We start from the raw sequence: 26,523 nt of genomic DNA on the forward strand, positions 1-26,523 counted from the left end.
GCGGCCTCCTCCTGCTTGTCCCCACAGGCCCATTCAACAGCCCAGCGCGGAAAGCCGGGAAAGCGGCGCTCGCCGCTCCAACAACCTCGCGCAGCCCGTGGCTCCTCCCCGCCCTCGCGCGACTCGCAGGCCTGGGCGGAGGGCTGCGTCCGCCACCGCGCCACCTCGCGCACGCGCACCACGCTCGCCTCGCGACCCCCCCCCCCACCCCCCCAAAGGCTGTTCTCAGAGTCGGAAATGGACGCACGGCAGCTGGGGCGAATGGCCGCGGACTACACTTCCCGAAGTGCCGCGCGAGGTATTCTCGGCGGTGATTGGGGCAAACGGCCACGGACTACACTTACTTACATGCCGCGCGAGGCGCCTACACCGCCGGGGCAAACGGCCACGAACTACACTTCCCGACAGGCCGCGTGAGGCGCTGCCAGCGGCCGGCCGAGGGCGGGCGGACGCGGGAGTTGCGGACGTGAGGCATGAGCGGCGCCCTCCCCCGGCCCGCGAGCGTCCTGCTGGTTCCCCGAGCGAGGGTCGCGCGGCGCGGGGCCTAGCGGAGGGCATCGGAGGCCTCCGCGTGCGCACGGGTTGCTGCGGCCGCGCCAGGCGCCGGGGAGGGCGGCGGCCGCCATGGAGGTGAGCGGGCCGGAAGACGACCCCTTCCTTTCGCAGCTGCACCAGGTGCAGTGCCCCGTGTGCCAGCAGATGATGCCCGCCGCGCACATCAACTCGCACCTAGACCGCTGTCTGCTGCTCCACCCGGCGGGGCACGCGGAGCCCGCGGCCGGGTCGCACCGTGCCGGGGAGCGGGCCAAGGGGCCCTCGCCGCCCGGCGCCAAGAGGCGGCGGCTGTCGGAGAGCTCGGCGCTGAAGCAGCCAGCCACCCCGACGGCAGCCGAGAGCAGCGAGGGCGAGGGCGAGGAGGGCGACGACGGCGGCGAGACCGAGAGCCGCGAGAGCTACGACGCGCCGCCCACACCCAGCGGCGCCCGCCTTATCCCCGACTTCCCGGTGGCCCGCTCCAGCAGCCCCGGGAGGAAGGGGTCGGGGAAGAGGCCGGCGGCCGCCGCCGCGGCGGGGAGCGCGTCTCCGCGCAGCTGGGACGAGGCGGAGGCGCAGGAGGAGGAGGAGGCCGTGGGCGACGGCGATGGCGACGGGGACGCGGACGCGGACGGCGAGGACGACCCGGGGCACTGGGACGCGGACGCTGCCGAAGCCGCCACCGCCTTCGGGGCCAGCGGCGGGGGCCGCCCGCACCCCCGGGCGCTGGCTGCCGAGGAGATCCGACAGATGCTACAGGGCAAGCCGCTGGCCGACACGATGCGTCCTGACACGCTGCAGGATTACTTCGGGCAGAGCAAGGCCGTGGGCCAGGATACTCTGCTGCGCTCGCTCCTGGAGACCAACGAAATCCCCTCGCTTATCCTGTGGGGGCCGCCGGGCTGTGGCAAGGTGAGTGCGGCCTTGGCCGTTGGGCTTCCGTAGTTATCTCGGCGGTGGATGCAGCTGATGGTCGGAGAGCCGGGTGTGCTGCCCTCGAAAGAAGCCGCCTGCCTCTCCTGGATAAGAGGGTCCAGGGGTGCAGACTTGGGCTGGGCTGGGGCAGTGCCTGGTCCACAGGTGGAGTCTGTGATGGGTGTGAAAAGGGCACACACCCCCAGATTGGTAAGGCAGGCTTGCCGGGTTTTCAAAAGGACGATGTCTGTGAATCCATAGTTCTACAAGATGTGGACTCTTAGATTTGATCTGCCTTTATCTTCCATCGGTCTCCCCGCCCCCTCCCCAGACTTTGATTTAGTAACCGAATTCGCAAGGAATCAGCATGTTTAAATTGTAAACAAACATTTGTATATTCCGTTTGTACATAATAACGGATTCAGCTTTGAAAAAAAAATCAGATTAATTCTGTTGTGTTTCCTTCCCTTTCCACTAGTTGTTGGTTTAACAGACTGGTATTTATTCTTGAGAATAAGTTTATTTAACATTCTTATATTCTTGAGAATATATTGATTTTACTAAATATAGTCATGTATTTACAAAACTAACATAAAAACTTTTTCATCTGCAAGTCATTTTCATCCGGTATTTCCGTAACTTTTCTCATAATGCCTTGTACTCTAGAGAAGAAACATCCGTGCATTTTGGTGTCCAGTTCTGTGTCTCTTCGTGAGGCGTTAGCGTTCCAGACGAGGGCAGTTAGGATATTGTGAGTCTAGAAAGCATGTCATTGGAAAAACACTTGAGAAAAAATGGAGGAGGTGAGCCAGAAGACAGAGAAAGCTAAGAAGTGCTTAAATACAGGATGCTTTTATCCATAATAAGGGAGAAGAACCAGCATCAGGGAGGGAAAGGGAGAATTCAGGGATCAAACTGTAAAGAGTTCTTGTAGCTTTGAGATTCAGACTCGTTTGCACACAAGGCTTTTATGATTTTTCTCCTATTTTTCTTTCTAGCTTTATCTCCCACAACTTAACCACACCCCCTTTAACTCCAGTTCCTGGAATGAATTGCCCTTTTTGTGCCTTCTTGTTTGCACTCATGCCTTCCCTTTGGCCAGGAATAAACCACATCTATCCCAAATAACGTTTTATGATGATGGTGGTCGAATTGTTGACGTCTGTCCCCATGGATTTAGTTGTTAACCCCATTTAAGGGATTGAGCAGTATCATTCTTAGTAATTGTGAAGTCTTTACATAAGATCATGAGAATGGATAATCAGCTGTTGGTGGCCCCAGACAGCAAGAAGGTCCTTAGGGAGACAAGTGGGTGAGCTCATCCCACCTACCAAATGCCAGGCAAGAGGTTTGGGTGGTCCAGGCTGCTCAGTGAGATGGGCGTTGGTCATTTGCAAGCCTAGGCATCTGTGACTTGCGAGCCTGATTCCAAAAGGCAGGCAGGCGGGGATTTCTGAAAGAAGCAGCCACAGAATGGGTGCTCTACAACTTTTAGAAAACAAAGTACCACCTTTCCATTTAGGTGCAGGTTTGTCCCACTCATTAAACAGTCTTCAGTTTTTCTTCTCATCCTTTAGTACTAATAACAACGTTCATATTAATAACAGCATATACATATTTGTTGAGGACCCATGAAGTGCTTTACTTGGGTCTCCTTGGTTTTCTAGTAATTGCTAATGTGACCACAGTGCTGCCCTTCATCTCCTACCAGAGTGAACATGCAGAAGTGGCCTGCAGTCATCTCAAATGCTAGGTGGATGTCATTGGTCTCAAGGCAAATGCTCCCTCACTCTCCTTTTCTCAGCTGTCCTGAGCTTCCAGTTCGGGCTGTGGTTCTGCGATGAGTTCTGCACTTAGATCCTTCCGTGCTGTCTCGGCTAGAGGAGGGAGAATTTTCTCTTTGGTGAGAGGTCACAGCTGTCACTCTGCTAAATCAAGACAGCCGTTCTTTACTGGGATTCCAAAGATCTTAAAGAGTCCCCCAAAAAGGAATCAAAGGTGGTTAGGGACAGAGGAGAAAAGGTCAGGATTAGCCTAAGGTTTAGCTACTTTCCTGTTTTATTTATAATATTTTTTTTGTTGTTGTTTTTAAATGTCCTGTGGTATTTTTGATTGTTTCTGTGCTGCTCAGCATTTTTCCGAGTTCAAGTTGCTTTTGGTAAATAGTGATGCTGCGTGTGGTGATTCCCATGGGTGCTGGTCTCTCTGTGTCTTACCAGCTTTTCAAACTCCATGTATGTCATCTTTTCTAGACCACTCTGGCTCACATCATAGCCAGCAACAGCAAGAAACATAGCATAAGGTTTGTGACATTATCTGCAACAAATGCCAAGACAAATGATGTGCGAGATGTCATAAAACAAGCTCAAAATGAAAAGAGCTTTTTCAAAAGGAAAACCATCCTTTTTATTGATGAGATTCATCGGTTCAATAAATCTCAGCAGGTATATTAACTTCCTTCTACCTTTTGGTCGTTGTGAACATCAAACAATATAAAGTGTGTGAGATCACTATACAAATGCTAGAGACTTATTATGAGCTTTGTTTACAAAGAAGCGTAGGCTTGTCAACCCATCTCCTTCAAGCCTATTTCCCCATACATTTCTTAGTGTTTTTTGGTAACAAGAAAATGCTTTTTCTATCTGATAAATGAAATGGTTGTTATATCCCTGAGCTATACATATCAGAAAAGCAGCTTTGAATCAAATTTCCAGTTTTAGGAATTTTTAATCTAAATACTAGGAGTCATTGTGAACAGTAAAATAATGATTTTAAGGTCATTATTTTAATGGGTTTTTAAAAGTTACTTTAACAGTATTTTTATTTTGAAAATTAAACAATCGGTATTTTCTGTAACTCCAGACTCTCTTGAAGGTGAGTGTTGGAAGAGCTAATGATTACTGTTTATTTAAATGGCTTTCTGAAATAAAAGGACACAAGCTATTTTTATAAACAAAGCCACTTAGGGATTTAAAAAAAAATAAACATTAAAATTTTATTGGGCTGAGATCTGAGAGCTATACTCTAAATAAAAAAAATTAAATTTTTAGGCATAACTTTTTAAAAATTTTTTTGTAACTTTTTAATCATACATAGACTATTTCACAAAACTCTACTGAGCCTTTTTTGAACCTTTTTGAATAAAGAGACCCTTTTAAAGTTTTGACGAGGTGTTAGCATTCTAGGTTTCATATTGGACCACTGACTAATCTTAGTATTTTTTCCCCATAAAACAGCATAATAGGAATAATAATAATATGATTGAGTACTTGCAGTGGAAGAAGATTCTGGAAGTGTTAATGTTTTTGTTTGTTCTTGTCTATAAATAAATAGCTGTTACATATAAGCTATGTGCCAGTTCAGCCTTTGGTAGAAGATGGTTTTCTGAGTAAAGAAATCATTTATGTTGAAACTAAGCTAGAATTCTACTTAAAGCTATTAGTCTACCAGCAAGAGATCAGGCTTAGACGGTCATTCCAGAAGATGTGTTTCAGACTTAAAAGCAAGAGTTGTACTCCCCCAAATATTGCATCTATATTCAGTGAATATAAGGCTGCTGCTATTCCTGAACTCGAAAGATAAAAATGAGGAAAAGGAAGGAAGGGATAGCCAACTTACATAGGATTCTGCAGGTGGCTGTTGACTGGAATCACTTTTTTCTGTTTTCCTCCCATGATTAGGACACTTTCCTTCCTCACGTGGAATGTGGGACGATCACTCTGATTGGGGCAACCACTGAAAACCCTTCCTTCCAGGTCAACGCTGCTCTTCTGAGCCGCTGTCGAGTGATTGTTCTTGAGAAGCTTCCAGTAGAGGCAATGGTGACTATTTTAATGCGAGCGATCAACTCCCTGGGAATCCACGTCCTAGACTCTAGCCGTCCCACTGACCCTCTGAGCCACAGCAGCAACAGCAGCTCAGAGTAAGTTGACAGTGTGCAGCATCCTGGGGGCACACACCTCCCAGAGAGTCTCCTGGCAGGGGGCCAGAAAGGGCCGGGCGTCAGTGAGGAGAGGGTGGGGACAGAGAAGAAATGTTGATCCGCCAGTAACGAAAATAAAAGAGGAGGGAAATGTTCGATTATACCTAACTAAGGTATCCCTGCACACTTGAAGATGCATTTTCCAGCCTCTAATGTGTGTTTCTATAATTCTTCAAGCTTTAACTTTGCTTTGTTGTTTTGGTTCTTGGGTGTTTGCTTTTGTGCTTAGGCTTCTATGGGAGGCCTTATTGATGATTTGAAAGGTTTTATGTCCCTCATTGAATAGAACAAATAGATAGATAAATACTTTCTAGACTTACCATACAACTCTTTTGAGCATTGTACTCATGTTTCAATTTCTTTTTAACCTGCAGTTTAGCATTTTGTTAAAAAAAAATCAAGTAAAAATTAACTTGTAACCTTAAAATTATGTAATCCTTTTTGCGTAGCTGAAACTCAGTTTCATGAAAGTAAAGGAATGTTAACTGAATATGACATTATAGGCTGTCGCTATCCTTTTAGTGACCTATTTCTGCATCATGAGTACCACATGAGCTCATTAATGCACCAAGTGTATATCATAGATAATTTGATTTCTTGGGTCAGGGGTTTTCCTTTTTTTTATATTAGAACATATTCTTCAGATGGTATTTGTTCATATGTTGGCTGAAATACTGCCATGGAACATAATCTGGTCTGATGAGAGGCTATTGCCCACCTCCTCCTGCTGTGGACTCTGCAGCTGCTCGTGCGTGCCCTGAGGCCAAGTTGTGGAGCCACTTTTCTGTGAGGATTAAAGTACAAGGCATAGTTTAGGCTCAGGGTTTAGGTTTCAACAGGCTCTCCCTATGTGTCTGGCCCCATTTGCTCCTGTCTGAGATGGAGGGAGAATTCTGCTGTGTCTAATGAAAGCCTTGAAACATTTGGCTCGTGGACCACTGGGTAGGACAGAGTGGCCTTGTTTTGGAATACCGTTGTGATGGGGATAGCCATTACATCTGTGGCCACAAGCAGTGTGTGGAGCCTGCTAGTATCAGCCACATGGACTCATACTCAGAAGCGCTTTATGTGGTGGGCATTTGTCAGAGCCTAAGAGGGCTGCCAGCTCCTCATATGTAGTACAGGTTGAGTATCCCAAATCTGAAATCCAAAATGCTTCCAAATCTAAAGCTTTTTGAGCACCTTCATGATGCTGAAAGGAAATGCTTATTGGAGCACTTCAGATTTCTGGATTTTGGGTGCTCATCTGGTAAGTATATAATGCAAATATTCTAAAATCAAAAAAATAGGAAATTCAGACCACTTCTGGTCCCAGGCACTTCAGATGTAGGATACTCATGTGTAGGTTTCCCTTAACAGAATTCTCATTACAGACGCATAGAACCACATGGTAAAGACAAATTGAAAGAAAAGGGGGGAAATCCTAACATGTTTCATGTTTCTGTGTGTTCTTTGCTGTGTGTACTGGTTATCGTAATGTATCTGCAACTCAATATTCTGCATGTATACTTGTCTGGGGTGATTTTTATTGATTTCATGTCATCAGTTCATGAAATAGAACATGAAATCAATAATTAATATTGATGACATGAAGTCAATAATAATCAGTTGTTACTCAGATACCCTCAGGTTTTTTCACCTCTCCCCAGTCACTGCCATGCAGGAATTTAAATGAAATGAGAAAGGCGGCAGCCAAGGAGCTCATCCTTGTGAGAAGAATTTCTGTATTTTATTATTAAGAATCCTCAGGTGATTTGCAGGCACATTAAAGTTTGAGAAGATCAAGTGAAATAATTAAGATTTAGTTATTGAAACTGATATAAAAATGAGCTAGAGATTGTTAATCTGCTAAAATTGCTTTTCAGAGAAAACTTCCCATATCCAGTAAATGATTTACTATTTCCACTACCACTTGCTTAGAATTGATCCCAATTATATTTGCTATCTTGTGTCCCCCGCTTTCCTGGGAAGACTGTGAGGGCAGAAGCTTGTCCCTGTTCATATCCCCAGCACAGTGCCTGGCACACATTATGTGCTTTGTGAATGGTTTGGAAATGAATAAATCCTAGCTTTCGATATGAGAAAAGTAGTTTAATATGTTTTGCATTATCCAGCATAAGGGATAATTACCCAGGTATCAAGAGCCTTTTTCTTTAATACTATTGCCCTTTTCATCAGCAGCAAGCAGAGTAAAATGAAAGAATATTAAGCTTAAATCCATTAATTGGTCAACTTGTTAGCAATTCTACCAAGAAGTTAAGTTAGGAGATATCATAGGCCACAGAAGGAACTCTTACAAGTGATTTCCGAATACAAGTACCTGCCACCCCAACTGTCAGGGATAATTAAGAGTGGATTGGGATGTCTTTTAGTTGTTTTAGGTAAAATTTTGCTTTCCAATCCCTGTTGACAGCTATATATACATCCTTGTGCATATAAATCAGATTTGGTGACACTAATCTAGTTGAAAGAAAAGACTTCCAACCCCATATACTTACTTTCTCTCTCTGGGAAGCTGTTGGTGTGCATTTGTATTCTTGTGTCATGTTTTGGTGCCCTAGATAGCAACTAGAACATTTACAGAGAAGTCCCAGGCTGTTGAACTGCACGTGAGAGGAGGTGAGCAGGGCACTGGATTTGGAAACTAATCAAGCTGCCGCTTAGCCGTTCTTGATTGCACTTGAGGAATTGTGAGTTGTCACACAGTATACTCATGTAAGTGATCAATTCCCATTAAAGTGAAATAAGTGTTCTTTTTTTAAAAAAAAATTCCCTCCTGTAGTTATTATTCAGTCAAAATTGAAGCTCCTGCATATGCTAGGCATTGGCTGAGGGTTGAAAAGCTTGTTCCTGTGCCTTCAGAGGGAGCACAGTATGATGAAGGCTACGGGAGCAGGTCCACTTCCAGTGCCATGCTTATACGCCAAGTGCAGTGGGCGTAGAGAAGCAGCATTCAGAATATGTGAAATCCAGTATTTCACCTCCTAGATGAGGGGATGCAGAGTTGAGTTTTGAAGGATAAGCAGAATTTAACTGAGTGAAATAGAAAGCTCATTGTCTATGCCATAGTTGCTTTGGTTTGTATGGCTAAGCAATAGTGTTCAGGTATTTTGCTCTCCCAAAAATATTTGGATCACATGATACAAACAGTGAAGATTCTGTCTGCTCTGGGTTAATTTTGGAGGCCAGGAAAAAAATGTCCATGATTCATGATACGAAGAATAAGCTTGTGCTGCTGAAAATGAAAAAGTAAGCTAGCATTTCGTCATCCTGCAGTACTTGCTGCTTTGAAGGAATATAGATTCCTAGGTCATAGAATATATACATAGTCAAAAACACTCCTAAAGAATCAATTATTTGTGAACCAGATAGAGTATACAAGTCTTTGGAGATTAAGAGAGTGAAATGAGAAGCCATAACTGCCCTCTGCCTAGCTAGGCTGAGTTCCGAGAGGTGGTTGGAAGACAGAAAGTGGCGTCTGTCCCTGGGTAAGGGCTGTGGCGTAACTGGGTGTGGGGCTTTTCTCTAACATCTGGAGAGGAGAGCCCCTGACAAGCTGGCCCCCAAACAAGGTGTCTATGGATTCTTCTTTTTATAAAAGTTTAAATTGTCTTAAATAACCTTTTGTGCCATTGAATAGAAAGAAAGGTAGTGGAACTCCAGAATACAAGGGATTGGCCAGAATAAATGGTTGGTATAGAGTAGATGTCAATATTTTTATTTAAAATTTTTTTAAGTACATTAATACAGTACATTAACATAGCTGTTTTAATACAAGGGTGCATTAAAATAATGCCATAAAAGCACCAGCAGCCAGAACCACAGATCTCATGGTCCTTGGATGCACTTCCTGTGGCTGCTGTAACAATTGCCACAAACTGGGTGGCTCAGAACACAGAGCTTTATCCTCACAGTTCTGAAAGCCAGAAGACCAGAATCAAGGTATCAACAAGGCCATGCTCTCATCCAGCATCTGATGGCCCTTGGCATTCCTTGGCTTATGACTATGTCACTCCAGTCTCTACATCCATCTTCACATGGTGGCCTTCTTCTCTGTGTCCTTACGTCTTCTCTTTTTCTGTGTTTTGTAAGGACATTTGTCATTGGATTTAAGGTACACTCTAAATCCAGGATGATTTCATCTTGAGATCCTTAGTTACATCTACAAAGACCCTATTTCCAAATAAAGTCACAGTCACAGGTTCCAGGGATTAGGACTTACATCTTTTGGGGCCACTATTCAACCCACTACAGACCCCTACCAAGTATAATATAATTTGGAAAGACATGTGCCTCCATGGGATTAAACAGAAAGACGTCGTCATCTGAAATGTACCTTCTCTCTTTGTGGAGAAAGTCAGTTTTGTTTTGCTTTGCTTTCACTCTGATGTTACGGAAGCGGCAGCATCTGGGGCTCTCCCTTGAATATGTGCAGTTCTGGAGAGTATGCTGTTGCACAGTCTGATGAGGGTGATTCTCCTCGCTGTTGATACCAAAGCAGTATTTGTCGAGTCTCATGACATGGCAGGCACTGCTCTAAGCATTCCACGTGTCTTAATCTCATTCAGTCCTCAATACAGCTCTGCAAAGTAAGTCTCGTTACCTCCTATTTACTAGATGAGGAAACTGAGGCAGAAAAAGGTTAAGTAACATGCCCAAGACCAACCAGCTTCAATGTGATGGAGCCAGTGTTTAAGGCATGTCTCTGTCTTCTCAGTGACTTCAAGTGCTACAAGGGGTGGAGGTGCCAAGTTCACAGAGAATGGACCCACTGCTCAGTTTTTCTGTTCTGACTTTTCTCTCTTGGCACTTCTTTGTGTAAGAGCAGCAGGAGAGCCTTTTAACCAGATCTGCACATCACACTTCCCTGGGATACATTTTAGAAACATGCCTTGCCCAGGGTCTGCCCCTGGAGATTTGAGCTCAGTCTATGGTAGGTAAGGTACATGTGGCTGTATTTGTGTCTAACTTGATGCATATCCCTGGTTGAGAACTTCTACACAGCAGTTATCACCCTGACCATGAAATGTTCCTTTTCCTTAGTGAAAGAGATTTGTGGGGTTTGGTTTGTAATTTAGAGAAGGAGAGTTTAACCAAGCCATGCATATTCTTTCGTTCTGCTTTGAAATAACAGGTACATTTTTACTTACTGCACTCCTTCTCCAACTTACACATCCAGCTGTCTAAGTAGTATCCTCCAAATTCCAGTATTACCCAATGTGTAGAAAGCTTCAGGATTTAGGCACCTGGAAGAGGAAAGAACAGAGCTTCCTATATTGTTCTGTTAAAATTAAAGCCCTTCTCATCAGTTGGAGAAGCCAAGCTCTCTTAAGTCTGTTTTTATCTCTAGGTTTTGTTAACTAGAAATAGAATCTTTTCCAATGCATTTATTTTAACCAATTTTCCCTTATTATGAATAGTGTTTTATTATAACAACATAATTTACTTCCTATTGTTTATTTCCATGTAGGATGTTATGACATTTTGGGCAGTCTATCCCCAGAATAGATTTTACCTCTTTTTATTGTATTCTACCTTTGGAAGGTTATTTTTAAGTGCAAAACACTTTATAAATATATGCTTAATTTTAATATATGCTTAAATTTAAAAATAATTGTAAATTCTCTAGACTGGGAACACTCTTTCAAAATAGTTTGTGCCGCAGTTTGCTGAGGGATTTTGCCAATATCAATACAACTATCCCTTCATCATTCTTGGCATGAGTTCTCTCATGGGCTTCCCATTCTAAGATCTCAGGGTATTTTAGTATATCTTACTTTGTTCTTCAGAACTTAGTAAATGGGAGTTCAAGATATATTGGGTGTTTAAGTGGAACGTTTCCCTGCTCAGTCGTCTTCACAGTGAATCTCCATTTTGTAATTTTCTTGTGTGATCATTGTGAGTGCTGTCAGCAGGTCCTGTATTACTTGGACAGAGTTGCCGACAGATTGATCTGGGCCTCGAAATACTTTCTTCTTTTGGACGGGGTGAAATTTAAAATGTGGATTATACCCAAGGGGAGGAAGAAGAAGGGAGTGGCGCGAGCTCGGGTAGCTTTCGTTGTGGCAGCACTTCCCTTCCCCATGACTCCAAACCAGAAGAGTGGAACCACTTGTACTTTGGTCAGGAGTTTAAAAGCCAAAGGAAGACCTTATTTTCCAACAACATAAAATACATAATCATTGCTAAAGACTTATTCACAGCATACTGTTGATAAATCAATGGAGTAGACGGCTAGCTGGCTTCTGTCCTAATTAATAAGGCCTGCCTCCCTGTCTGTATATGAGGACTAATGGAAATGAGGCAGTTTATACTAGTAAATACCATGGTATATAAGGCTGCCCATCCCGTCACTGTCCAAAGAGCATGCCATGCCCCTAAATACATACAAAAGACAAATTCATGGAGAAGGGATACATACCAAAATACTAACGTCAAGGTAGTCTAGCAGAAGGTGAATTTTCTCCCTTTGTCTATTTTTAAAATTTAATGTAAATTTTTTTAAAGTAAATGTTGACAGGTCTGAGTAGCTTGTTTTTCAAACAATTATTTAATGGTTAAGGATGTAAAACTATATAAAATATGGTCCCAATTTTTGTTTTAAGTTAGCTGTAAGGTTGATGGTTGCATGGGTGAGTGGGTCGTAAATTCAACACTTGACACATTAGCTTTCATTGTGCCGTGAAATATCAAGTACATTTTTATCTCTCAGTGCTGGAAATATGGATTCTTTTTGTTTTCTCTATACTTTCCATATAATTTATAAGAAGTAAAGGTTTCACTCTGAGATTATGATAAAACTGAAGTTAGTCCATTTATTTTGCAAATATTGGATGCCTATCATCTACCAGGTCTGGGAATACAAAGAATAAAATATTCCTCTCCTTGAGGTGCTCCGCATAGTAGGGATGGAGAGATGATGAATGTAATGTAATCAACACACAATCCAACCCATGGTGCAGGATATAGGGTGGTTCAGTCCGTTAGGATCCAATGGGGCTCCTGCTTTGACTCCTTTTTCTTCCCTCAATTGTCCTGAAGGCTTTTTGTTGCTAGGCAGCTTTCCAAGGAGAGAGAATCCATTGTTTTTACTAGTTCTGAGGCAGAAATGAGATGCCCAAGCAGTTTCTGTTCTCCCTACCTGTCTTCCCAACAGGTTGAGTGCAGTAAGGGGCTGAGAGTGTACCCTTCCCTCTCAGGCATGTCACGTACTGCTACACCCCTGTGATGCTGGTCCTTCCCCATACATTTTCTTTAGTATATGTTCTGTCCATCATTATCTTCTAAATCATCTTCCAGAAGACTTGCTAACTAATTTCTGGTTGAGAAGTGATCCCCAGGCTTTATAGAGTGCCAGTGACATGGCCTCGGTGTTTGTTTTTTTGTTGTTCTGGTGAGGTCTGCTGAGAGAATGCTACCATCAGGAGAGAGGAAGATGGGTCTCCAGGCTGCACCAGTGGCTCTGGGGCCCAGGCAGTTGGCATGAGTGAGGAGAGAGTCATTTGTTGTAAAGCTGGGGCTGGCCAGTTGTCTTAGGTGTGGTGAGAGACCCACAAGGAATAACTGGAAATCAACTTTGGTAAATATGGGGGTGAGATGAGGCATCTTTAAGGCATTGGGAACAAATCCTTCCGTGAATGAAATGCAGATTGGTGTTATTTGGGTTACTCAGTGAGCAGAGTAGTGTCAGTGAGTGGGTGTATGCTGAGGAGTTCTGCATTGATCCAGCAGGCAAGCTGGGTCCCCTTCGGAAACTGCCACCCCTCCCCGGCCCAGCCCCGTTGGTGCCTGTACATTGTTTTCCAGGTAGCTGATTCGGACAGTCCTAATGGGCTTATTATTTACTGTAGATGTTCTCAGCTGAATGTTGATGACATGGGTGAACTGTAACTGAAAAATTTTATTTTTTTGCTTCACAAATGTGCAGCTAGCAGCTCAGCCAGGAATAAGACCCCACTAAGTCATGAAATGTGTTAGATGTCTTGTTTAACTCAACTAGGGATAGAAAATTTTACTGAGTCAGCCTTCTGATCATAGTTAGATCTTATTTATGAGGGTCCAAATTTAGAAATGTGACTGTAAGTTTTAGTCCTGATGTTCAGAGAGAGGTTAGGTGGCTTACCCAGGGTCTCATGGCTATGTACCAGCAGTCTTCTTGTCGCTTCCCAGGCTAATGACCTCTCTGCTACCCTGTGCGGATTTTGCATGATTAGTGCCCACTATGAGATGACCTACTGCAGCCTCCAAGATTCCCCAGGCCAAGATTCCTGAGACCTGCTTCTAGGACCTGCTGTGCTCAGAGTAACTAGGGACCCAATTTGTTGTTTTTAAAATGAAGGAATTGAACTGCATGATCTGGAGCCCTTCAGAGCTAATATTCAGATGTAATGCTGACTCTCCCCTGTGTGGAAAGTGGTCTAAGCACATCTGTCTCATCGGATGTAGGCTGCATTTGGAACATGTTTTCCATACACGGTAATGAGGTGCTAGCATTTCTAATAAAGTTTTCACCGTTCTGCAGGGTAGAACCAGAGAGACCACCTGTCAACAGTGACTTTCCAGGCCAGTCAGTGTCTGTTTCACACAAACTTAGATGTATGAACCTATGCAGTGAGATACCCTCGACACTCATAAGATACAGGGCGATAACCTGGTGACTTAGGAGACCCGGTCAGTTCGTAGTCTTGATGATGCTTAAGCACATTGACAAAGGTGAGAATAAGAGGCAAAGGCCTTGAACTCTTCAGTGTCCTTGCTGAGAAGTATGAGTTTCTAAGACATGTGCAGAACAAGAAGTATGCAGCCTGAGTGTGACCGTAACTAACCCTGCTTGTGTTTCAGGCCCGCCATGTTCATAGAGGATAAAGCAGTAGACACCCTGGCTTACCTCAGTGATGGCGACGCCCGAGCTGGGTTGAACGGACTGCAGCTGGCGGTGCTGGCTAGGTTAAGCTCTAGGAAGATGTTCTGTAAGAAGAGTGGGCAATCCTATTCTCCCAGTAGAGTTCTGATCACAGAGAATGACGTGAAGGAGGGCCTACAGCGATCCCACATTTTATATGACCGGGCAGGTAAGTAATTCACCTGTGGAAAGAGTGAAGCCATACGGAAAGAAGTGTGTGCACACATTCTCATTTCCGGAAGCCTGACTGGGTTCTGGAAGCATTCCAGCTGGGTCCAAAGCATTCCAGTGGTTCTCAGGTGGATCTCCATGTTGGTATTAAGCCTTCTACACAGGGCTGACCTTTCCGAAGAGAGGCATGAAGCAGAAGCTGCCCTGTTGAGAATCTAGAGGAGTTTTGGGGTTGGAAATGGCAGGCTGCACATTCACCTTAGAAGGTAGTTGGCTATTCCCCACCTTGCAGAATACAATCACCTTTGAAAGCCTGTGCATTCACTTGACAATGAATATGTTTTGTGATCATTTACAACGGCAGTAAATAAAAAGAGGACTTTTGTCATAATGACTTATTAGTTTTAATTGAGAATTAAAATGCTTTATTTCTAGAGTCTATACTAAAAAATAGTCATGGATCTTGAAGTTTTTATTTTATGTAGTAGCTTTTTCAAAAATTTAATTTTGCTGTGTGCACTTACCTGTTTGTGTAGAACTGCATTTACAGATAGCAGATTTGATACCAGCTCTTATTAAATCTGTGACTTAGCAATATTAAATGTCATTAGCACAGCACATTTGCATCTTTTTATAAAAGAAGTGGGAGATGAATATAACATACTGTAGATTAGCAAACTTCTGCTGTTTGAGCATTTGTGGGACTTTGGATGGAATCATGTTGCAGTAACTGTGGAATATAATTTCCACACTTTTCAAAGCTCTGCCAGAAAAGGAGGCTGATAATTGAATGTTCCTGATCTCACGTAGGCTGTGCCACGTGACAATGGAGAGTCCTTACTGGTTAGAGAAGGGGTGGAGGGGCTTAAGAATGACTTTGGTTCCAAGCGCTGCCTCTTCGTGGGTGAGCACACTCGCTGCATGACCTAGGGGGGCTGACCAAAGCTTTTTGGCTTTAGCGTGCCTCAGCTGATGGTAGCTCAGGGGTGTTCATTAGTGCTAAGGACACACTGGCAAGTTGAATAAACAATCCTGTCTACATTGTGACGTGAATGTGCCTCAGCGGGGCCTGCTCAGATGGCTGGCTCTCCCTAGTGCTCTGGAGCATGACGTGAATGCTTGCAAAGTCTGAAAAGCAACACATTCTAGGTGTGTAGAGCCCTGCTTGACTTTTGGCCAAATAGAAAAAATGTAGATATGAACAAGAAAAAAGATTTTAAGACATTAAAAAAATCTCACCATGCCGGGATCTCCATTGTTTCTGAGGTGCAGCAGCAGCGGTCTCTCTCTCTCTTCTTGTAAGTGTCCCAAAGGATTTGCCTTGTTTTGATTGGAACGACTAGGACTGTTCTTTGACATTTTATCAGACTGTCACTTGAGATCCATATAACATGGCATTCACTAACACTCAGCCATTGAGTATTTTATAGGTGTATTCGTTTTTTAAATTCTCAAAATCGCTTTATGGAGATAGCTATTCATATTACCCCCATTTTAAGATAACAAAGCAAGTGGTGAAACTGACCTGTAAATCCAGGTCTGACTGGTTCCCAAGACTGTCCTTCCCCCCGTCCGCATTTGCCTCCACACCAGCCTTGCCATGCTGTTACTGATCTCACCCATTACATCATGCTCCTGAGAGGGGTCACCCGTCCATGCACATACAGAGCGGATCTTGGAGGGGTTCAGTCCTAGGAATCCCACTTCCTGAGCTCCACGTTGCAGAGCTCTGCACAGTGGGGATCACCTTGTCTATAGCTTGGAGCTGGGGGGTGGTGGAGGCTGCCTAGTGCCGCTGCCTAGTGCCACCGCCTTAAGAACCCCACATCCTATACATCTTCCCAGTATGAGCGTGTTTACACACCCCACCCCAGTGCAACATGTCTGCCCCACAGTGGATCCGCAGACACATAAATATCATTCAGATCTTGGAGAAAGCTGCTTTTACAGGCTTTGCTCTAAAAATAGGGATAGTGGAAGCATTGCCCTGGAAACCTGTTAGCTTATACTCTTGGGCCTTTTTATAACTCCAGTGAGACAAAGACCCACCCCCAGAGTTGTGATTATTTTTTTATATGCCACCTAGTTCATAGTTACCCACTAGTAGGATCCAGTGATGTTTCTGCATCAGAGTGAAGGAATTTCTAAATGAGAGCAAACTCTCTGCCATGCATTGACATCGGGGTTCTATAGAAGTCATCAAATTTCAGGTTATAAAGCAGTGTATAATAAAAGCAAACATGGAAGGTAGCATAGAATAATACTAGTATCTATCACTGATGCAAAAGAATCTTTTTACAGTGCCTGCTCTGTGCCAGGCGTGTGTTATTTAATACAGCCCTGTGAGGTAAGTGGTCTCGTTTTTCCCATTTTACAGATGAGAAACCTGAGGCACAGTGAGGATCAGGAACTTGCCCATGGCCCATGAGCTTGGGGGTCCAGCCCAGGCTGTCTGGTCCCAGAGCCTGTGCTCTTGTCCATTATACTGGTGGTATTGCCCCTGGCATTGACAAAGTGGGAAAAGATGACTAACCTGTGTAGGGGGAGTTTAAATTTGACATAAAGTGGTGTGGGTAGTTTCTTCCAGCCCCCATGCCCGTGAGTTTAGCCAGGCCTGTTACCTGCTACCCTCTTCCCCGCCTTCCTCCACCCTGCAGAGGAGCAGAGCGTAGCCTGAGTGCCTGGGCCAGCAGGGTGAGAGAGTGGGCCAGAACCATGCAGATGTCATCCAGGACACCCTCTTGGCCAGTGTCCATAGCACTCTGACTTCACCAGGGGAGCCCTGCACAGGAGACACTCAGTTTGTTCTCAGAAATCCAGTAGCTGGGCTGACCCATCCATCTGCCCTGGCTCTCAGAAACCAGAATCACTCAGGCTGAGCCGTGGGTCCTGCAGGTCTTTCCCCTGTGGGAGGCCAGCATCTTCGCTTGCTCTCTTCTCCACCTGAAGACCAACTGTCATCTTACCAGCGAGCTCAGCTGCCAGGATTTGTGGCTGGCGTCGTATTGTGGACATGGGCTTATGCTGAGCACAGACCAGGTGCTCCTCTGGGAGGAGTGAGACTCACGGGAACACCATCCTCCGCTTTCTCGTGAGGAGGGTGCCCCCTCCTTGAACTTACCTAAGGGACGATGGCCAGAGAATAGTGAAATGTATGCAGGTGCCACTGCTTAGTTCCTGAGAACTGTTTAGCTGTCATTTTTTTGCCCTTAAATATGCCTTTTTTTAAAGCACATTTCACTGATTTCATGTGAATCTAGGGTAAAAATGGGGTAAGACCAGGCGGTGAGAGAGTGGGCTTCCGTCCACTTCAGGGCGGAAGCTGGTTAGTCCATGTGTCAGTCCTTCTGGGACCCTGCCACACAGGTGTCCCCACACCACGGCTGGCAGAAGGAGGTTTAAATGACCACAGGCTTCGGATATCAGAAAGGCAGCTGGAAATGACACTGAGGAACAGATGGGCTATAACAGCTGCCCTTGCCACTTGGCTCTGCATCCTCCTGGCTCCGACCAGGCCACCGTTGCTTTTCCTCCAGTAGATGGTGGGCCACGGGATAGAGCCAGAACAGAAGACTCGCCCCCCCCCCCCCCACTCTTGTCTCTGGCAAATCCACCAGCTGGGAGGACCACCTTTCCTCCCTCCCGCCTCTGTGCATGTGCGTGCACTCCATGTCGACAGCCACAGGTTTCTGCTGCAGCAGCCTCTTCCCCTGAATAGGACTGGGATTAAGCCCCAGCAGCTGGTGCACCCCACTCAGAGCACGGTTAAGGCAGCTGCCCAAACCTCTCCTCGGCTTTCTCAGGGCCTTTATTCGTTCAGGCTTCCTGGAAGTCAGCTGGCGGAGGTGAAGATGGCTTGGGCGCCCCTCCTCTGAGCTCTGTGTGAGTGGTGCTCTTTGTGATGTCAGGTGAGGAGCATTACAACTGCATCTCCGCCCTGCACAAGTCCATGCGGGGCTCAGACCAGAACGCCTCCCTCTACTGGCTGGCTCGCATGCTCGAGGGAGGAGAGGACCCACTCTACGTGGCACGGAGGCTTGTCAGGTTCGCCAGCGAGGACATAGGTGAGTGTGATGGGAGGGTCCTGGAGTCCTATGTCCATGAGGGTGGGGAAATGGCTAACAGTTACATCGTGGCTTTTTTTTTTTTTTTTTTTTGCAGGGCGGGGTGGGCGGGGGTAGCAGGAAGAATGTCTCAGGGCTATGTGAGACTGGCAGGAGAAGTAAGACTTTATGCCTGAGCTCAGTCGTTTATTTCCTGGTGTATGTGCTTTTGAATGTTTATGTTCATAAAGTCACCATTTTCTGTTTCCTCTTCGGGAATGTTTTTACTAACATGAGTGGCTATTCAGAGTATTGCAATAGATGAGCTGCTTTTAAATTTGCTTTAAGTCAGGTGTTCAAGGTTTTCTTTGGACAGCTCCCAAGGTAGAAATGGAAGACTCTAGACACTATATGAAGAAAAAGATCAGGAAAGCTCTCCTCTTCTTTGGTCTTAGGGGATGTTTTGTTTTTAGTGTTTCCATCCTGGTGAATGTCTCCATAGCCTTCACTTCTTATGTTTGTTATACAGAGACTCATGTTTTTCTAGATGCAGAGATTTTATCCACAAGGAAACAGTTCTTAACACCACACAGTAACCACTCTCTAACTATTTCTTGCATAAGTTCATGTGATCAGAGACTAGAGCTAAGTCAGGCTGTTTTGCTACATGGGATTGTTTTGGTCACCAGGTGTACAAGCAGTGGTGGTCTGTGGTCGCCTGCACATAGGCCAGGAGGACGGTGTGTGTCATGACTGAAACTCTCCTTTGTCTCTCTGTGTGTGGCAGGTCTGGCAGACCCGTCTGCATTAACACAAGCAGTTGCTGCCTACCAAGGCTGTCATTTTATAGGCATGCCCGAATGTGAGGTAAAGTAATCAGCTCAGTTCTTGCAAATCACTTCTTTTCTCTCTTGTGCTCTGTCCCTTTGTAGATTTGAATAAATGTCCCTCCTTCACCATTGGTGTATTGGGCCCACTGAGTATGCTGCTTGGCTTTGGAATTCCAATTGTAGACTCTTAGACTCCTAGAGAGGGAAACCTTCTGTGTCAACGAGGTCATGTTTCAAACTGTCCTCGGGATTCTGGGGTTCAGAGCACATGCTCCATATTTTCCAGGGAGCAGAAAGGTTAAAGGAGCTGAACGGCAAGCCTCTGCAAGTTCGCCCCCAGAGCAGCTTCATATTCATCTCTTTTATATATTGAGGGCTTAAGAAAAATTTAATTTAGTAAAAAGTCCTTCAGTTAAAAAAAAAAAAATGAAAACCACTCACCTGGTTTGCGTCTCACCTCATGAGAATTTCTTCTGTCTGTTGTAGGTGGTTATCCAGACTGTAGGCACAAAAGGGGGATAATAAAAGCATGTGGGGATCTTCTCAGAATTACCTAGAGCTGTGTATCAGAAGGGGCTCTGCAGAACAGAAGCTTGGCATCTTGCTAGTAAAATGTGTCCTCTGTGTCATTGGTAGGTGCTTCTGGCCCAGTGTGTGGTCTACTTTGCCAGAGCCCCAAAGTCCATTGAGGTGTACAGCGCCTACAACAACGTCAAAGCCTGCCTGAGGAATCACCAGGGGCCACTGCCCCCCGTGCCCCTGCACCTGAGGAACGCGCCCACCAGGCTGATGAAGGATTTGGGCTATGGCAAAGGCTACAAGTACAACCCCATGTACAGTGAGCCTGTGGATCAGGAGTACCTGCCTGAAGAATTGAGGGGAGTAGATTTCTTCAAGCAGAGGAGGTGCTGACTTCTCAGGGCATGACAGCAGAAGGATGTTGCTTTTTTAAGGGAGGGCCAGAAAGAAAGTTACTGGATTGCGAAGTTGGTTGCCTGGTGGAAGTTAGAACAGACAAATATTTTGTGCCAGAAATTTAAGAGTTTCATAGGTGGAGGCGCAGTTCTTTCAACTAAATGTGTAACTTTGAAATTGTGTTCATTTGCACTTGGTGCAGCGGTTATGCTTATGAAAATACCTGGCAGCTTTGTGCAATGAATTAATGTTATAAGGAATTATCTATTTTGTCATAGTATTTAAGTCATAATGTCATTTCAGAATTCAGTTCTGTAGGATTTTTTTTTCTTTAAAAAATGTATATTCTGGGTAGTTTTAATTGGTAAAAAAATGTAATTGTGATTTAATACTGCATAGTGTTTTGGGTATTTTTTTTATATGCAAAGGTCTTATGAGCCAATAAAACTATTTCAAAGTACTCTTCGATTCTGTCATGGTTTTCCTGCCTGGATGCTGGGTACCAGCGTTGTCACCATTGCATTTGGTGGGTGGATACTGGGAAGGAGAAATCACCCCAGATGGGAAGAGCGGGGAGCTTAGTTAAGAAGTCAGTGTTATCTTGTTGAAAGTTAACTCTGATCTCTTTAAAGGAATACATAAAGGAATTCTTTAAATGGCTTGTGGAAGACTCCAGTAGTCCCATGCCCATTCTTTCCCACTTGTCCTGGTTTCTTCTTACAGCTCCATATTTCTAAACAGTCGTTTTTCTTTTACTTTGTGTGTGTCCTGAACACAAAATATGCCACTCCTCCTGCTCAGTTGAGAGTTATTTGTCCCTACTGCTACTTCCTCTCCCTCTCTTTAGTCGCATGTCGTGCATATTCCCACAAGGATGGCCCCTTCAGGTAGTCGGTTCTCCTCCTGCCATTGCGTGATCCCTCCTGGGGTCCTCCTGCCATGTCTGGAAGGCTGCCGGCTGTTGGCCTGGGACGTCCTCTGCCTTTATTCTGAGTGAGATGCCCATTTTCTGGATGCTCCATCCCGCCTTACTGGTTTATTCCGCTATTTCAGTGCAACCCATTCTCTAGTAGTTTTATCAGGCCGGAGGGACTGTACGTTGCAGAGGCTTGGCCCGACTGGCCTCCCTCCTTCTGTCTGGAGTGGTTGCACTGTAGTGTGCAGTTGCCATCCCCAGAATCTCCCTTCATCATCACCCTGGAGCTTTCCTTTGCTTCTCCCTGCACCCCATCTGATGACAGGACTGACTGTGCTTTCTGGCACAGGTGGCATGTACCCTCTAGTAGCTTTATGGAGCAGGGGTGTGTGGAGGAAAAGTATTTTTAGACCTCAGGAGACTCAAAATGCTTTTATTCTACCTTCAGACGTGTCTGAGGGTTTGGCTAGTAATAAATTGTAGGTAAGAAATTACTTGTGCATTGTTTCACACTTTCCCACATTGTTGTCAAGTTTGAAGGCATCCTGATGTGTGTGGTCTTTTGTTTGTAACCTCTATCAACTTGTAGACTCTTCTGTCTTTGCTCCCCGTGTTTTAAAAGTCTGCACTGGGTACTTGTTGGGCCTTTCAATCTGGAAACTCCTTTCAGTTCTAGGGAAGTTTCTTTTTTTATTCAATAAATTTATTTATTTATGAGACCAACTCTTGCTCTTTTTCCCAGGCTGGAGGGCAATGATGCAATCTCGGCTCACTGCAACCTCCACCTCCCAGGTTCAAGCGATTCTCCTGCCTCAGCCTCCCAAGTAGTTGGGATTACAGGCGCACACCACCACACAAGGCTAATTTTTGTATTTTTAGTAGAGACGGGGGTTTCACCATGTTGGTCAGGCTGGTCTCGAACTCCTGACCTCGGGTGATCCACCCACCTCAGCCTCCCAAAGTGCTGGGATTACAGGCGTGAGCCACCGCACCCGGCCTCAATAAATATTGAGTGCCTGTTTTATGCTGAGCATTCTTGTTGATGTTAAAACACATCAGTGAGCAGAAGAGACCAAAAATTCTGTGTTCTTGAAGCCTATGGTATGAAAAATAATATGTTAATATGCCAAATAGTGATAAGTGCTATGCTAAGGAGAAAATGAATGAAAGATTGAATATGGAAAGGGTTGGGAGGTATGGGTGCAGTTTTAGTAGAGTAGCCAAGGTGGGTCTCACCAAGAAAGTGTTTGAGTCAAGACTTCAAGGAAGTGAATGTGCCTTTCAGACACCCGGGAAAGGATCATCCCAGGCAGAGGGAAAAGCAAGTGCAAAGGCCCCGAGGGAGGATGGAAGGCTGGGTGGGTTCAGCATCCAGTAAGGAGACCAGTCTAGCCGGAGGGGAGGAAAGAGTGGTAGAAGTCGAGGCCGAGGATCATGGAGCTTCAGATAAGGTGGGACCTTTTAGGTCATGGGAAGGACTTGGGCTTTTACTCAGGGTTTCCCTCAAAGGAGTGTCATGATGAGACTTTGATGTTATAGGGATCCCTTGCCGCAGTGTTGGGACTAGACGGTAGGTAGGGTCAGGCTCATCTTTTCGGTCAAGTAGGTCAAGGCGTGGCTCCCTGCGTTCTCAGTGCCAGGTGGGGAAAGAGGAAAGTCGTCATACGTCACTCAGTATGTGCCTACCACTTTGATCTTCTGACTGAAATGGTACCCGAGCCCCTGGCTCTATCTGGGCCCCTCTGGTTCAGAGATCTTCCCATGGCCTGGAGTAGGAGAGGGTGTCTGGAGACCCATCTTCCTCTTCCTTACCTGCTGCCACCTCCCAAGCCTCTGAGACGTCTGCCACGTTGATGCCTTGGCATTCCCCACTCGACTTGCCAGGTCAGTTACCATTTGCCCGCAATGTTTCCACCTCCAGCACCATGTTGCCATTATCTCACTCGTTCTCCTCACTTTTAAGGATTGATGGCTTTTAAGGATTCCTTTACTGTATTTTTGGTGGAGGCTTAGGAGGAAATAAAATTACATGTGGGTCCAATCTATTATCTTCACTAGTATTTCACTAAGAAATGTATAGCCCAGTTTTGTCTTGATTTTTTTTTTTTTTTTTTTTGGAGACGGAGTCTTGTGCTCTTTTGTCCAGGCTGGAGTGCAATGACGCGATCTCGGCTCACTGCAACCTCCACCTCCTGGGTTCAAGCACTTCTCCTGCCTCAGCCTCCTGAGTAGCTGGGACTACAGGCACACACCACCACGCCTGGCTAATTTTTTTGTATTTTAGTAAAGACAAGGTTTTACTGTCTTGCCCAGGCTGGTCTCGAACTCCTGAGCTCAGGCAATCCGCCCGCCTCAGCCTCCCAAAATGCTAGGATTACAGGCATGAGCCACTGTGCCTGGCCAATTTTGATTCTTTAAAAATAACATTTTTACAGGCCAGGCGTGGTGGCTCACACCTGTAATCCCAGCACTTTGGGAGGCCAAGGCAGGTGGATCACGAGGTCAGGAGATCGAGACCATCCTGGCTAACACGGTGAAACCCCGTCTCCACTAAAGATACAAAAAATTAGCTGGGCGTGGTGTCGGGCACCTGTAGTCCCAGCTACTCGGGAGGCTGAGGCAGGAGAATGGCGTGAACCCGGGAGGCGGAGCTTGCAGCGAGCTGAGATCGCACGACTGCACTCCAGCCTGGGCGACAGAGCGAGGCTCCGTCTCAAAAACAAAAACAAAAAATTTTGTTGGGGGATGGAGTTACTTCCAAATAAGAAGTGTGCTTGTGATGTAACTGGAGGTGACATTAACTCCTCAACAAGCTTTTCCGTCATGACTCACTCCTGCCAGTTTCCCAAGGGACGGATCCCAGTGGTGGTCAAGGCACAGGTGTGAATTTATGCCAGGACGATATGTGAGCATCGTAACTCAAGCCAACAAATAAGTGATGAGGGCTTTTTGAGATCCATCATCCTATTAGACATGCGGCCCTGAACACAGTGTGTAACGTGGACACGGGGCCTGTGCTGGAGCACGCGGTGCCGGGGAGAGCCTGCAGCACACTTCCTGCTGTATCCAGCAGCGGGGCGCTGAGCAGCCAACTTTCTGTAATCGTAAAATCAAGCTTGAAAGTTTGCAAATGCTTGTTTTTTGGTTTCAAAGAATCTTATTATGTGAAAGCAGATTTTTAAAGTTTTTAAAGCAGATATTCACTGCCTGAATGAATACCTCTCACATACCGCAGTGAGCATGACTGAAAATTTACACCATTAGCTAAACCCTGGGAAAAACTAACGCAGTGAGTCAGAGTTTCTGGTGAGGGAGGCACATCTCTTGCCTGTTTACAGTAGTATTCAACAATTGGGGGCAGCCCTTCCATATGATGCCATTTAAATACCACAAGTTACGGGCCAGGTGCGGTGGCACACACCTGTAATCCCAGCACTTTGGGAGGCTGAGGTGGGCAGGTCACTTGAGATCAGGAGTTTGAGACCAGCCTGGGCAACATGGTGAAACGCCGTCTCTATTAAGTATATAAAAATTGGCTGGGTGTGGTGGCGCACACCTGTAATCTCAGCTACTCAGGAGCCTGAGGCAGGAGAATCGCTTGAACCTGGGAGGTGGAGGTTGCAGTGAGCCGAGATCGCGCCACTGCACTCCAGGCTAAGTGACAGAGTGAGACTCCATCTTAAAAAATAATAATAAATAAGTAAATAAATAAATATCACAAGTTATGTACTGATTCTGAAAAAGCAACATAACCACCAAACACAATTTGTTCCTTATGTTCCAAGTGTATTTGGTAGTTTTGTTCACCCTCGTACAGCCAAACCTGAGTTTAAGAACAGTAAGAATAGTGACTTGCAGAGATTTGTTCCAATTGTTACAACAAGAATGGATGTTAACTCATCTTTTCCAGATACAAGTCATCAAACCTGGACAATGTTATCAATTAATTCCAAATGAGAGAACCGGCCTTTTGATACTGATGTTATATTAGAAAGGATGAATTTCCTATACTTTCATATAAATGCCGTGGATATGTTACTTTTTGATGAATTAACCTTTGTGTAGCGACTACAGTTTGAAAGCACTACTACACATTCATAGATGCAGTTCCAGGCAGTTTGAGCCCACAAAGGCATTTATAACTTAAGCAGAAACCAAGCAGAAGTAAATATTTTTAATAGAGTTAACAAATCTTCATAAAAACCAATCATTTAAAACTAAATGTTTTGAAGCTCTAAAGCCAGTCAGGCTCCGGGGAGGATGCAGATGATCCCCTCAGGCCACTGAGAAACTTTTAATCAGGGATCACAAGTATTAGAAAGGTATAGGAGAGGTTCAGGGGACCAACACAAGGTGAGAAGCAATTCCCTGGCAAGGCCTGAGAGGCAAGGGGTGGGAGCAGGCAGGGAGCCCTGGGAGAGCAGGAGGTGGCCGGCAGCCTTCAGACAGGAACTGCGGCCCTGAGTGGAGGCAAAGAACTCAGCAGCTGCTGCACCTCTTGAGTAGGGAACCTGGGGGTAGGAGGAGGAAATGCATGGTCTGAATCCTCTCTCTCTTGCCCTCATCTCCTGCCAGTCCCTCCCACTAGCAGGACCAACCAGAAGTTTCCCTGGTTAAAAAGCCAGGCGAGAAGAGTGGAGAATACCCAGTGTGCACAGATCTCTGAAATGAGAACTACTACTGCTCTATTTCAGGAGAAACAAAATTCTTTCTGTGTGATTGTATACCTTGAGAGCCAAGAAGAAGAGTCCGAACAGCTAACAGTCCAGTAAAGTGGCCACATGGAAACAACCCATGAAAATCCATAGCTTCCGGGCCACTACTGTAATCAGAAAAGACACCAAGAAGAATATTCCATTCTCAGTAGCAACCTGGAAAGAAACTGAATTGTAACTGAGGAGTAGGACTTACATGAAGAAAACGACCACACTATACCCTACTATTGAAACACAAGAAAATGCGAACGAAAGTAGAGAGAAGCCGTTTTCCTCAAAGACGTCATCTCAAATTTATTTTTACATTCCCATCATGCTTGGCATGTAGAATGTGACCAGTACATATTTGTTGAATGACAAAATGAGGGGGTAAATAAACTTTCCCTAAGATGTGTATGTAGACGTTTGAAAATAGAAGTCTGTCGCTGATGTTTCTGTCCACCAGGAGTCAGGCTTCAGCCAGGAGAGAGTGAGCCAGTGTCTGAGCTGTCTCTCACCAGGCCTTCCACCAGCTCCAGGTCACCAGGTTCAGGCCAAGACTGAGTTTCAGTATTTGTCATTAACCTGGTAGATAAATAAACAGTTTTAAAGTACAGCTTA

At 45.3% G+C, this 26,523-nt stretch overlaps 1 protein-coding gene across 3 annotated transcripts; it reads left to right on the plus strand.

Annotated features, from left to right (window-relative positions):
- Positions 1-394: 394 nt before the first annotated feature.
- WRNIP1 (WRN helicase interacting protein 1) lies at positions 395-26,518 on the plus strand. 3 transcript variants are annotated; one of them, XM_003950703.6, is made up of 7 exons: positions 395-1,446; positions 3,702-3,893; positions 5,130-5,371; positions 14,273-14,502; positions 18,413-18,568; positions 19,335-19,414; positions 20,014-20,752. In XM_003950703.6, exons 1-7 carry the CDS (start codon positions 625-627, stop codon positions 20,287-20,289), a joined length of 1,998 nt encoding a protein of 665 aa, XP_003950752.2. In that variant the 5' UTR covers positions 395-624; the 3' UTR covers positions 20,290-20,752. The 3 variants fall into 3 exon arrangements, with proteins under 3 accessions (XP_003950752.2, XP_016810297.1, XP_009448665.2); XM_016954808.3 differs by lacking the exons at positions 19,335-19,414; positions 20,014-20,752 and adding an exon at positions 25,903-26,518 and having other exon boundaries at positions 480-1,446; XM_009450390.4 differs by lacking the exon at positions 19,335-19,414 and having other exon boundaries at positions 480-1,446.
- The last annotated feature ends 5 nt before the right edge of the window (positions 26,519-26,523 follow it).

This window comes from Pan troglodytes, chromosome 5 (assembly GCF_028858775.2).
Source record: "Pan troglodytes isolate AG18354 chromosome 5, NHGRI_mPanTro3-v2.0_pri, whole genome shotgun sequence".
Classification (NCBI taxonomy): Eukaryota; Metazoa; Chordata; class Mammalia; order Primates; family Hominidae; genus Pan; species Pan troglodytes.